Raw genomic sequence first — 14,763 nt, 5'->3', positions numbered from 1 at the left:
CACTGGAATCTCCATCCACAATAGTATTTGAGAGTTTGCACCCTAATATCTCCATCTCTACTACCGCTGGTGTTCTCCCCATCCCTATGGTGAACAGGGTATTGTCTTCTGTCCATATTTCTCCCTCCCTCTCTTCCTTTGACGTTATCCCTTTCGAGTTAGCCCCTTGTGTTAGTGCTACCTGCATTTGGGGTAATGTTTCTAATAAATCACCTATTTTTATTGGGATAGTAGTTTCTAGTACTTGCTGCACAATATTCGTTACACCTTTATTTGAAGTAGGCTTTTTTGGCTTTGTCTTTCCTTCCTCTCTCATGCTATCCTGAATATGTTTCTTTGTTTCTTGAAATCTTTCAGTTTTGTAGTAGCATTTGGATAAGTTAATTTTCTAGCTTGCATCTTGGTGACTGCAAGGATCTCACCCACTGGATCTTCAATGTCTAGCATATTTACCCCCTTTTGTCCCGAGCAATTTGCATCCTCATGGTTGCCTAGCCCACACCATTTGCAAAGCATCCCTCCATATTGTCCTCCTTTGTTTTGACAATCTCGTGCAAAGTGTCCCCATTCATTACATCTCCTACATTAAATCATCGACCTCTCTTTGGAATCATATTGGAGTGGCCGCCACGGTGTGTTGTTATTGCTATTATTGTTACTTCCTCTCCTGTTATTTCTGTATCGTCTTGGTGAGGCTTCTGTATTTGTGTTCTTCAGTGGAGCGGAGGGAGGTGTGGATTGCCCCCCTTGGGTCAAGAATACTTGGGCGCTCCTTGTTTTCAAATTATAGGGGCAATCTTTAATTGCGTGCCCCAGTACCTGACAAATCTCACAAAATGCTTTCTTCGAGCATGCTCCTTTAGTATGGCCTTCTTTTTCACACTAAGTTTACCAAAGTTCTCTCCCTTCTTTCTTTTCTTCCTTACTCCCTGCCACTTCATTAAACACCTTAGGTCTTTTCTCAGGGCTTGAATGGTTTTGGATTCTTCTTCACTCTCCTCCAAGCTTCCACTTGAGCTTCCATGCCTTCTTGCCTTGGAAATTTTTCTCTCACTTTCTATGTCCATGGCATGGGTACATGCATCTACAAAGGTCGATGGTGGAACTATCTTCATCTTTTTTCTGAGGGACGATGTTAATCCTTTGATGAACCATCGTTTCTTTAGTCCATCTACTGGCTTGTTATCTAGTTTCCCTATCAACTCTTTCATTCTTTTGCTATAGGCTTTGACAGATTCACTCTTGTCTTGTCTTGTGTTATAAATCTTCGTTACTATTTCATCGTCATCTCTCAGGAGTTTGAATTCTTCCTCTAAGGCTGTGTGGATGTTATTCTATGTGTTTTTCTTTGCTGCCTCCAAATCCATATACCAATCAATGGCAATACCCCTTAATATGGCCAAAAAGGCTTTTAACCATTCTGCCGCATCATTTTGTCCATTCGCTTGCCATATTGTTATACATGTTTTACAGTGGCGAGCGGGGTCCTCCAAGTCGCCCCCTGTGAACCTTGGTAATTTTTGTTTGTTTATTGCCATTATGTGAACACCTCTTAATGGAACACCTTCCGATGGAACACTTCCTCCCAATGGAACACTCCCTCCTGATGGAACACTCCCTCCCAACTAGAAGTTTGTTCTCGAGGAGGAACTACTAAAAGTATCCCCTTCTTGACTTTGCTCCTATTAGAAGTCTCTCCTTGCCGATGTCTCTAGATTTTTGTATCCCAACTTCCTTGTTGGTGTTTCTGAGATGACCAAATTTGCTATACCTTCAATTGTATGCTCGATCAACCCTTCTTGGATTCTTGTGGAATCCCCTTGTCCTCCTTTCTAGTTACGACGTCTCTTCTGTTGCTGCTGGAGACGGAGTATCCTCAAGGTGACTTCTTCCTCAATTTCTTCTCCTTGTGCCCTCCTAGGATATATATTTGGAATCAGGGGCATGAATTGTTTTAATGTTTGTTTCCTTTTTCGGAATCTTCACGTTCCTCGTACTCCCTTGTCCTCCTTTTCACAAATTGTTGTAGTACTTGTTGTCTCCTTTCCCTTTGTGTTTCAATTCTTTCCTCTTCCACTCGTAACAAATTTTGTGCTAGCAGGCGAGGGATCTCTCCTAGGAGATCGTACATTGTTGGTGACACCGAAAGTTTGTCACGTACCATACCTTTAGGGACCATTCTCTCACAGGCTTCCTTTTGTACATACTGATCCATCGCAACTTCCCAGGCCGTTACTAGATCATGTGTCAACTAATCTTCCTTGGTTATTTCCTCCTCTTCCCCGTCACTATTTGTTACTTGGATGAGTGATACAAAGGGTCTTCCCATTACTCCATCCTGCTAACCTCCAGGTTCGAACTTAGGCGACGGCGCCAAAAACGTAGAGTGAAAATATCACACAATTTCACAAGTACACAGAATGGTCCAATTGATATATATGAAGTAAAACCTAAAGCATAACATTCATACCACAGTACCAGTAGGTGAGGAAATGATTTCTTTATTAATACCAAAAACCAATATGAGTACATTACCAATGTTCCAGACATTTATAGAAGGGTTGGTTAGTTGGAAACCAACTGACGCATTTCTTCACCACCTAACTACCTAGCTCGACTAGTTTTAACAAGTACTAAACATAATAGTTACTTTATTCCGACTACAACCAATAACACCCAGAAGAGGACGTATAGGGCTCTCATGAGTCTCAGAAATGATAAGAATATCTGCGGATCCCACAGCATCACATAGAAGACCAGGCATTGACCAAAGATACCCATTGCCATTCCAGCAGTTAACAAGAAGGGAGCAAGTGAGGGTCTCCCTCGTCTGACTGCTGGTGGGACTGTCATTTGGCCTTGGGGGCTTGCCTCTCTTCCCAACCACTGGGAGGGGAATCTCTAATAACTGCTTTCAGATTCTTGACAAATGCCCATTTACCGGCTTTCCTCGCCTCCGTGACTATTCCACGAGTGTGTTTCAGCTCTATAACCTGAGCCTTCTTGAGATCTTCATCTAAGAAAATCTTGGAAGGTAGAGAAAAAAGCTTCCTCTTAGCTCGGAGAGCTCGAAGCTTGTCTACAAATGAAAAAAAATCTGATAAATAGTATGTCCCCATGTCCAACCCAGCACCTATCCAACGTGATATCAGTAAGACCAAGATGATCGCAGAGGAAAGAGCGTTCAGCTGTGAGAGGATCAGGAGTAGGTGGGAGTCCGCAAACCCGCAGGTTGAGCTCACGAACTCATCTCACCCTCTCATCTTCGATCTTACCTTGCACCATTTTATCAATACTAGCAAGAGGTGCAGTGTCTGTGTTACTACAAAGGGAGGCCCATGACTTAACTTTTAGTTCGGTATCCGAAACAAGAGAAGAGTGCTTAGCTACAATAATGGATTGTTGTTCCCTGATGGCATCAAGCCCCTCAAGTTGTGCGATAATGGAACGGGTACTAGTTTGCAAGCCTGTTGTTTCAGTGGTGAAAGTATCTAGAATCTTTGTAACAAAGTCAAATTGGAGGTTGTGGCTCTCTTAAGTTCAGAAATAGTGTCCATTAAGGAGATAACTTGCACCCTAGTTGCAAATTGTCCATTTCTAGTTTGGAAATCCTGTCACACAACCTTTGATATGTGAGGAGTCGCCGGTCTTAAGTAGAACAGGAGTCGCTACAGTTTGCCATAGCTAGAAAAGAGCAGAAAACCAGTAAAGAGTGATAACCTACAAAACATACAAATTGCAATCCAGGAAGAGAGGACAAGGCAGCAGAAAAGGAGTTAACAATAGTAAATGCAGCGGACACAAAGATCCCAGCCGTCAAGGTCTATCAAACACACATACCAGGTTACAACCACCCCTTGCAAAGAGTTCACCCTGGACAAACACGTCAATACAGCAATATCAGACACAACAAGAACAGACGGACGGATGTCGATGTTGGGAGCAAGGTCAAGAACAGATTCGGCAACACCCCACAAAGAGAGAAAACCCACACATGAAGGGCAATGCTCATCCGAAAAGAAGAAGAAGATTGAGCACCCTCTATCATGTCGAACCAATATAAAACAAGCAGACACACCCACAAAACAACAGTGAAGCTCGCAAAAACCTTCCAAACCAAACCCACAACATGCACCAGAAGCCCGCAGGATTAATGTCCATGATTGACCGCAAGGAAGGTCACGGTCGTGGTCACAGTAGAGGTCGCAGAGGTATGATTCTACATCAAAAATATAATCTATAGCTGAAGGAAATTAGTGGACTAGACTGTGGTTCGCATTTCAAAAGAAGGTTTTAATAGACTTGAGAGAATGATATCTAGGTGCCCTTCTCAAATCTCCATAATAGGGTGCATGCATTGATTATCTTCATTGCATTCGAGGAGTCATTCTACAAGGAAAAACAAGCATAGCTATAACAACCCATCAACATATAGAACTATACAAAGGTGGCAATACATTCGCACTCCAACATAATCCAAGTGATCATCACTGTGGATTAAGAATAGTATGTTATAAAGATGTCATCATAGAATGCAAGATGTAAAGGTTTAATGAAGAAGTACGCATCCTAAAAATATAATGATCGAGATAAGTGATATTTAAGTTTCCACTATTCTAATTAATTTGGAACATCATTAATACAAGGAAGGCTCTTGCAATTAAATGTTGGAGTAATTAGTCTTAATTTTTCATAGGATTAGAGATGGGACATTACATGATTACCCTCCTAGCAAAATAAACATTTGCCAACAATAAAACTCTTGCAAAGGAACAAATGTAATATGAAAATAGGGAGTTTTGTGTCTTTTAAATGCAATGGCAGCATGCATTTTGGCTAGAAGTGCTCCAAGAAATTCTCTTTGCCAAATCTGAGCTTCAAAATCCCATTTGCAACTGTATCATACAGTTGCCAAATTGAGTGAAATAAAAGTTGGATCTAACATTCTTGAACACCTCAAACTCAGTGGTGAGCTTGGATTTGCGGCAGCGTACACCAAAATGAACTTGCAATAGAAGGCCACAGCAAAAACCTAAGTGGCGAGGTCCAATGTGCTTGGAAATTTGGCCAGCAAAAGATAAATCCTGATTATCTCCCAGATATGAGAAGGAGCTTGCAGATCTGAAGCTGTGACACAATGTTAGAGTCATGAATGGACTCAATCCTCCAGGATCACTTGTAAAACCAAAAAGATGTCTTCCGGAATTAAACAGCCAGAGCAAAATAATGCCTAAATATGGGCAAAATGGATTAGATTGATATTGGGCGTACAAATTCTACAGAAAATGCTTGCTTATATAGGCAAGGTCGAGAGATAGGGTTAGACAAGATAGTGATATGTCTTAATCCTGTACAATGAGGCATATCACATGACAAATCCTTAATGACATGGGAACCAAGAAGTAAATGTCAAGATAAGACAAGATAAGATCTAATTGACAACTTGGACTTCTAGATTGACTCCTAGGACCTCAGTAAACTCAACTTGTTAATAGGACCTAATGGTGAATTGGTTAGATAAAATACATTATTCACGCCAACACTAGCATCCTATCTTGTCTACCTACCCTTTTCTATTGGGGAATACCAGAGCTAGTAAATCAGATGTGGTATTTGATTAATTTGAATTTTGAACACTTTATAATGTCTCTAGGGAACCTGAACCTAGGCTTCCCTTTACAAGTCCCATGCTTTTATCATTTGAGCTCATCTTATTTAATATTCAGTAGGTTAATCTCTTGAACTTGGTGTGAAAATAATTGTGTCGTGTTGTGTGCAGGTACCTTCACTTTCATTTATATGAAGAAAGGTTATTATCAGAAATATACTTAACTAGTAACTAACCATTAAGTCACAAATTGAAGGGATAGGAAAAAATCAAGAAATCACATCGATCTACAGAATTGCCAGAGCAGTAAGTGGAATATTTTGAACAAACAAATGAAAAAATCACATTGATTTTCACAATAAACAGAAATAACAGGAATCCTGAGTGCAATGTTTAAAGGACGCAAGAGGATTGCATAAAATACTCTGCAATGGATCTAAATCTCGTACCGTTTATTGGGCAAGTTCTTTTTGTTGAATTTTTTTTGTTTAACTGAAACAATAGGTATACATTTTTTGGAAATGTGTTGTTTTAATTTGCAATTAATAAACTTTTTTAAGTGATGCCATTTCTATTGGACTGGTTGAAAAATGTTAACTTTTAAATGTGTGTCAGTCATAGGCCACAGTACTCTTCATATGAGGGAGGATTTATTTTCAGCACCTTAATTCCAGCAGTGGACATTCACTTTCGATCAGTGATTGAACCTCTCCTCTTATCTCACCAGGTATGTTTAAAATATAGCTTCAGTCTGGATGGTCTTTTAACTTTGGAGCCTAACCAGAATAGGTTGTGTTCCTTTTCATGATGTTTAATGGCAAACTTTTCTGGAATTCAAAAAAGTCCTGGACAGAACTTTTCCAGGTTAAATGATAAGTAGTTTAGGATATTAATATTGGATAGGGATATTGGCTAAATATTTGTGTAGTGCATGTTTCTTAAGGTGCTTTCCATATGTGATGTAGGTGGACCTGGCATTGTGGGGTCATGTACACAATTATGAACGTACCTGTGCTGTGAATAACAGCCAGTGCTTAAATTATCCGACAAGGGACCGTAATGGGTTTGACAACTACAATAGTTCTAAGTACTATGCTCCAGTGCATGTCATCATCGGAATGTCTGGATTTGCACTTGACTCTTTCATGGCAATGGTATATATGATAAGTTTTTGTTTGTCTGCAGATCATATGAAATTACCAAACAATATTAATTGGTTAAAACTTTTGCAGCCAAAAATTTGGAGTTTAGTACGCATTTCAGAATTTGGGTACGTTAAGGTACATGCCATTGCTGGACAACTTCTTGTACAGGCAAGTTCTCTACAAATTTCTCAAGGTCAGCTGTTATATGTAAAGTTTGCATAAGAAAACCAAATACATCCTAAGAAACTAATCATAAGTATCTTACATTGCATTGTCATGTCCCCCTTTACTTAGTGCAGACCTATATGGTTTCTCTCACTAGCCCTTCTCATATTCCGTTGGATTATAAGTAATTGCAATAGAATTATGGGCAGTAGATATTGGGCTGATACTTTGAGGTAATAAATTCAATGGGGCCACTTAATTCAAATATTTGGCTGACTTGTCATGGATGTGGGAGGGAGCAATTGTTTGAAGCTTCTATATATTCAGTCCTTGGAGGAGATCTTAAGGTATCGATATTGCATTTTCTTATGCGATTCCATGATTGGAATTCTGCTGTGTCTGAGTTTCGGAGGTTGACCACCTCCCTAGTCCTCTCCTCTCATCTAGCCAATTTTGTGAAGTCTCCTTATGGAGAGAAAATTGCAGGCATTAATGATCAGAGGATTGAGTCATTCATGAGGAGCAAGAACAAACAAGAAGACAGTGAAAAAGCTGCAAGTAGTGAGCTGATTATAATTATCACAGTTCCACATCCAGGACAGATTCAAGGAGGACAGAATTGTGGAGAGCCAAGTTATCACACTTACGAGCTCACCTTGGAATATCAACAAGATACAATTTGGTGAGATATGGTAATTCCGATTGCATGATCAGAGACTAAGACACCAGTAAACCTTAGCTACATATAACCAACAGAAAGGACTCTCAGAGGTCACAGCACTGATAACATTGCTACCATGGACATTCATGAGGCCCAACAGCTATGCCATCTAGTTTGAGGCAATCACACATGACTCAATCAAGTTCCCACCCTCGAGCATTGGAGATTGCCACTGTTGTGTGGGAGGTTGCATCTGATCCTAAAAGAAAGGTTTGGGAAGAGGTGATTGTGGAGGAATTCCTTTATAATCAAAGAAGATACCAGCCAATGTGATGCCTTGAGCCAAGGCGGAGAGCAGAATTGGTGCATGGAGAATTATTATTAACTGATTGCTGCAATCAAGAAGTAATCAATGACTGCAATCTGTGTAGAAGTCTAAACTTGAATGGAGCTTTCAATCCATCCCCTCATCATTCCTTATGTTCTTTCCAACACAGGCTATGGTTTTTAGACCAAGTTGCACATATTCTCAGTTTCTAAGCTATTTAATCAGTTTCAGATCTGAATAAAATTCAGTTGTGGCATTTTCTGTTCAAGCATCTTGCAGTTGATTATGTTTTTCTTGCTATTATGTACTTGGGATATTTCAGTGGTACCAGAACCTTGACTCAAACTCTTGTACCAAGCATAAGAGTGCAATGGGTGCCTTTATTTTTAGCACACAAAAGAGGTAGAAGGAACCAAACCATTCATCAGCACTCCTTACAGACATCCCCAGAAGTTCAAGGATAAAATTGAGAAGGCAATTCAGAAGCTACTAGACATGGGGCACATCATGCCTACTTGTAGCCCTTTCCGATCTTCAATTGTTTTGAAAGAAGAAGAATGGGAACCTTGGGATGTGCATCAAGTATTGGGTCCTAAACAAGAAGATACTCAAGAATAGGTATTCAATTATGTGGATTGATGAATTGTTGGATGAGCTTCATGGAGTGGTCTACTTCTCGGATATAGATCTTAGTTTAGGATATTACTGGATTTGGGTGCTAGAAGGAGATCTTCATAAGACAACTTCCAAATGCTGCTATGGACACTATGCGTTCTTGGTCATGCCCTTTGGACTGACCATTGCATCCACCACATTCTAGTCATGTATAAACTATATCTTCAACAAGCAATTGAGAAAATTCTTGTTGGTATTCTTTGATGACATTCTCATATACAGCTATAATGTGGGGAAATAGAGTTTGCTAGCTTGTTGAGGCAAACTAGGAAGCCAGATCTATTTCCATTTTGATACATTGAGAAAGGATTGATTCAACTGGCTTAAGATTTTGAGCACAAAAAGGATTCAACAGTAATTTTTAATGAGTTGAAAATGCTTATGTAATTATGAAAGAGGAATGCAAAAGCTAGGGCAAAAGATACTATAATGTTTGTTTTCAGCATGCACAACACAAAGATAAATATGTACACTTTAGCAGTAGATTTGGAAAATATGGATAGGAGGAACTTGTAGCCGAAATTTAAGGAAAATCAAATGGACTTTGGTGAGTGTGGTAGCAGAGTCCTAGACTATATTGACTGGGGCAGCATAGTCCTAGACCATGTTGAGCGGGGCATTGGAGTTCCGACCTTTTTGGATCTGTAAAAATGGGGTTCTTTAGATCTTTTGATTCTCAATTTATACCTAGATCCATGCATTTGTAACGTATCGCTTGCATAAAAAGAAGTGAATTTGTTGGGTTGATGGGGGTTTCCTAGATCAAACCTTACTTTAGGAATTAACCTTGAAATTGAAATACTTGAAATGGAAATTAAAGCATGCTAATATGTAGCAGAGGCTCTGAGAATTGAAATATATTATACCTTGTTGATGCAATACACTTCAAATATGATCACTAGTATTGATGCAGTAATATGACTCCACAAGACCTAAAGAAAATCAATTATCAAGACACGCTTGCATGAAGGTTGTTGAAGCTTGCCGTAATGCTAGATCTGAAGAAGAATGCTTGAATGCTTGAGTGCTTGAGCTTGATGTGGAAGTGTGATAGATAGATGTAAATGAGTAGGGATAATCTTTCTTTTGTTCTTTTAAACTGCTATTTATTTGAACATCGCAAGTGTATGCCAAACACCTATGGCAGTCATACAGGAGAAGGCCTTCACAAGCGTAACTATAGATATGGCTCTGCCACAGGGATTAGAACTAGGTCCCTCTCGCTAGATCTTTATGAAAAGGCATATGAATCGGAGCTTCCAGCACAAGATCTTGTTCCAACACAAAACAAAGCATAAGAGGCATGGGTAGGTGCGCCTCTCCCTAGCATTTTGGGTTTAGAAGCTCAAAGAAAGTCAACACAAAATAAGTTTTCTTGCCCCAATAAACTAGTCATTAGAGGTTTGAATTTGGGCTTGGATTATAGAGACATAGTATTGCAAATAGTGACCAAAATTAGGACTCGAGGTCCCAAATGTTGTGGTGATGTTCAAATTTTAACCAATGCAAGCCAAAATGAACAGGATTGGGCATAGGAGACCATGCATGCTAAAATGGTACCTAAGTGAGCAAGAAATTGCATAGGGATACAATTCACAAGGCTACATTTCGCTCCCACTTTTGCAAGAGTATGGGCCTACCCATACTAAAAGTTATGTTCCCCAAATTTTCGGGACAGGGACAGCAGGACGAGTTTCTAGGATGGCAATTTTTTTTGCCGATTTAGAGGACGAGGGGGTGGGGGGAGACGAAAAACGGGGATGACTTTGTATATATATAGGGAAAATCCAAAAATATAAAATATATAGGAAAATTTGCATATATACATTACATTCATATGAAGAAATGGATAAACCATAGATTAAAATATCGCCGTTTTATTACCGATAAGTAAACTTCTTGCGAAAAGTTTCAGGCGGCGAGAAAACTCTAGTTTTTATCGCCAAATTAGGGTGTCGAGATTTTCAACTTATCGCCGCGAGAAGTCGGCAATATATCGCCAATTTCTCGTGATAACTTGGACTTTTCGCATGGGCGGCATCTAGTATAAACCTGTGGTTACAAAAAACAACATTTCATTGTTTCATTTGTTGTGTTTGGCGTCTTGGGTGGGGAAGGGTTTTGGAGTAGCACCAAGTGTTTGGCATTGATTTGTAGTGATTTCCAGTGGATTAGGAGTGGATTCGAACCTCTTTCCAAACTACTGGGATGGGGAAGAGGAAGATGTAGAATCAGAATAGTTTCATATTGAACTTGACATTTGTATTTGCTTATATTTTGACAAAGACAATTCAGTATTTACTATTTGTAGCTTGTTTCAGAGTTCAGAGTCTGTGACTACATCGGCATTCCAGATGAGGATGCGATTTTGTTACTTATTGCATTTATATATATCTAGATCATCTTGTTTGGTTTGTTTACTCATTTGCTAACTCAATACATGCATCTACTTATTGAATTTTCTGAAAAAATGCATTTTTAATTAAATAAAAGTCATTTTTTAATTCTCGAGAAGTTGCCGACTTCTCTCCGATATTTGCTGAGAAATTTTTTTTTTGGCCTCGCCAAGAAGTGGCAGAGAAGGAGAAGTTGAACTATGGGATAAGCCATGCCATTTAAACATCATGGAACCTTAACATACAACATTTCAATAATCAAACTCAATGCTCAATATGCTATAATGCGTTCATAATTTTGGAATTATTGTCAATGTGCATGTAATATTAAAATAATAATATAAAAATTTGAAATATACCCAAGAACACAATTTAGAATTCATTTTCAATAGCAAAAAGAACAGTGACTTATCTTTCAAATTGAAACACACTACTATCATTTAATTCTGAAACTACACTTACAATTCATTATAAGTGGACTGATTAATACAAAAAGGTCCTCTATACAGTTATGATTATGATATAGGTATGTTATAGTAAGACGGTATCTTGATGCAACTTCCAATGTTCACCATATCTTCCACAAAGGACCCAGATCAACCCAAGACCAACCTAGCACTGATGTATTGCTAGAAAATGAGCATTTTCTAGGTCTATAATGCACTTTTTAGACTTTCCCAACACCTTGCAAATAGTCTTCTATATAATTATGAGTGTGTAGCATGACTATAACAGCAATATTAATTCCATAATTCCTAACATAATGTTGTCAAATACTAATCATAGGTCCCCAAATAGCAAGAATTAACTACCAAACAATAATAAGCATGTTAGGGTGAACTTGGAAGGAGGGGCCCACTTTAAAATTAGAAAAGAAAAATATTTTATGAGTGCTGATATTGTCTATAAAATCGGGGACACCCAACTGTCCTAGAGACTTCCAAGGTGTCCCCAACCATCCTTGGGACATATAGATGTCTCCAAAAAAAATTCCTAATGTCCCCAAGTTTCTGGGATGTTTCTTGCGAATTTTCAGAGTTGGGGGTTGGGGGAGGGCGGGACATCCCATACCCATCCGCCCGTCCCTGTTTCCGAAACTTGGCCTTGTTGGGCACATACATGTACTCATGGAGTGTAGACTAAGAGTAAAGTAGAAGAAAGAGAGAGACATGTGCAAGACTGCAAAGATATAAGACATTACCAAGTTCAAGGAAACAAGCCCCCCAAAACCTAGGATCTTAACTCATCAAGGTCATACAAAACCATGTTTAAGTCACCGTTGGGATGACGACAGGGTGAGGTGTATAAACTATATGCAATGCATATGGTACTTAAAATGTGAGTTATGAAAATATGTATGAGACTATTACGAAGTAAAATGCCGAATACTAAACTCTAGAATACTAAATACTTGAACATAGAACATTGAAGTTTTCAATATCGAATTACTAATTAGAAACTAGAGTACTCAACAATACATAAAAATTTAAATTGTTGATTTGGCAAATGGAACGAAAGAGGCAATTGAAAATGTGTTTTTTTTCAAACATTTATTTAAGTAGCTGCAATGGGAGACACCTAGGCATCCCTAGGATGCTTGAGGGATGCTCAGGCTCCCTCAACATTTTGGGAACATTAGGACATTCATGAGTTCTTGGTGGTGAGAGGAGAAAATGGTAATGCTACTAGGGAGGTCAAATGTTGTCCTTGTGGCTTGGGTGAGTCCTCATTTCGGGCACACCCAGGATTTCGGGGGGACTCATCTTTAGGGTACATTGCATAGAGAAAAGACAAATTATAGGGGGTTAGTGCTAAGAAAAGGCTCTAAGTCAACTAGTTGAAGAAACTTCAATAATCAAATTGCCTCAACCACTAATATCATTCTTTGAATGTTATTGCAAGAGTTCATGTAGGCACATGGAAAGAGCAAGATAAAACATCAAAGATAAGACAAGACACCATGATTCCAATGGACAACAAGTTTTGTTTTGTGATCCATGAGACAAAAGAGATGGAAGAGTCAAAAATGATCTAGCAAGTTGTGTTATGATAGGTCCACTCATCTCAAGAGATTTTGGTGCAAAGAGAGAGTTGATAGTCTAACAAGTTGTGTTATGCTAGTCAACCCATCATAAGGATAATGAAGAAAAATCTTGTATGCAAGGAAATTTGCTAAAAATGCTGCAAAAGATAAATATGCAAAGCATTGTATGGAAGGAAATCTGTTAAAAATGGTATAAAGAATAACCAAAAAAAGTATTCTATGCAAGGAAATCTGCTATAAATGGTGTGAAGGATAACCAAGTAAAGCATCATATGTAAGGAAATCTGCTATATTTGAAAGAAGGAGGGATATATGCCCCCCCCTTAAGATGATGATAGAGCTATGGTGGCATCTTAACAAAAATAAGAACAAAGATAACACCTTCAACAATAGGAAGATATCCTCTAAGCAACAACGTACATACAATCCAAGCCAAATAGGCATAACTCTTTTGAGGAAAAAAAGATAATTGTAAAAAGATATCTTGCAACAAGTGTAAAGGGATGCTTTTTAAGGATGCACAAGTAGAAGAGGGTGGGATAACATCATTGACCAAAAGAAGGGAAGCAGATCAAGAATTTACTCTCTTCCTATTGCAATTCAAAGGGCTTCTTGATGAAGGATGACACACTCTTGGTCCCAAGAGAGGAATTTGTTTATCATAGACATACATTTTTAATCAAGAAAGGGATTGTAATCAAGGATATACACCCCCTGGGAGAAGAGAGAATCCTGAAATAATACAAGCAATGCAATGCAAGAAAGGACATCATATCATAATCAAATACCACTCAACGAACTAAGTGGATCCTTAGAAATGATAGGATATTGAGGAGATAACCCTTGTCACCCAATTTTAAAGACAATCAAGTTGCTCATGGAGTAAGCTTATATATGAAAACAATAGCACCATATAAAACAAAGAGCCTCCAATAAGGTAAACTACTAAGTCTACATAGTGTGAAGCAACATACTAAGCGAAGGAAGTGCCGAGACACTACATTTATAGTACCAATATCAATAATTTGATGCATTTGTAGTTGGACTTAATGATACGAGCAAGATTTTCTTGTATTTTATTTTTTCCTCTGTGTTTAGGTAACAAACAAGTGATCAAATCGCCTTGAATTAGGTTATGAACAATATTTTCTCGAGTTGTGAATCCTAGGCCTTCTCTAGTACATTGCAAGGGTGGAGGGTCTATAGGGTTTTTTAGTCCCCTTTCCCTTCTTTCAAGGTATTGTCTACTTTAGTCTCGCTTAGAGATCATGTTGTATCAAACTTCATAATATGTCTTTGATATGGAAGGTAAAAGGCTTGCATTATGTTTTTTATTGAAAGGTGTTGTGTAGGTTTGGATAATAGGAGGATTGATCTCTGTAGGTAGATTCTTGATCCTTTTATCATTATTCATATCCATCTTGGTAAGTTGGGAAGATGTAGGCTTATGTTCATCTTTTCTGAAAGTTATGTCAAAAGATAGATCATGAATGAAATATGATAATGGTTATGACAAGATCTAGGAGAGTAAAGAGGACTTGAAGTGATGGATTTAGCTTGTTTCTCTTGCACTTGAGTATCTTTGTGAAAAGAGGATCCATTACTACTCTTTATTGTTGTGTTAGTCAACAAGTTGGGCCCTTTTATAATATTGACTCAAACCCTCGCAAAAACCCTCTCTAGTAATAACAAGTGAATGAGCTATGGTCTAAGCCTTTTTTTAACTTGAGAAGATTTCTTT

General features: G+C 38.5%; 1 protein-coding gene across 5 annotated transcripts in view; it reads left to right on the top strand.

Annotated features, from left to right (window-relative positions):
* LOC149580705 (putative inactive purple acid phosphatase 27) overlaps positions 1 to 14,763 on the top strand; it is a 184,824-nt gene that overhangs the window by 131,915 nt on the left and 38,146 nt on the right. For 4 of the 5 annotated variants that reach the window (XM_089792954.1, XM_089792974.1, XM_089792959.1 and 1 more), the window contains exons 10-12: positions 6,224 to 6,335; positions 6,574 to 6,762; positions 6,841 to 6,921. The exons of the other annotated variant lie outside the window; for it this stretch is intronic. In XM_089792954.1, coding sequence (XP_089649080.1) covers positions 6,224 to 6,335; positions 6,574 to 6,762; positions 6,841 to 6,921 — 382 coding nt within the window. The remainder of the gene's footprint in view (positions 1 to 6,223; positions 6,336 to 6,573; positions 6,763 to 6,840; positions 6,922 to 14,763) is intronic. 5 annotated transcript variants of the gene reach the window in all.

Source organism: Cupressus sempervirens, chromosome 1 (genome assembly GCF_028749045.1).
Source record: "Cupressus sempervirens isolate cs-2001-9-10 chromosome 1, ASM2874904v1, whole genome shotgun sequence".
NCBI lineage: Eukaryota > Viridiplantae > Streptophyta > Pinopsida > Cupressales > Cupressaceae > Cupressus > Cupressus sempervirens.
This window is presented reverse-complemented; position numbering and strand designations above follow the sequence as displayed.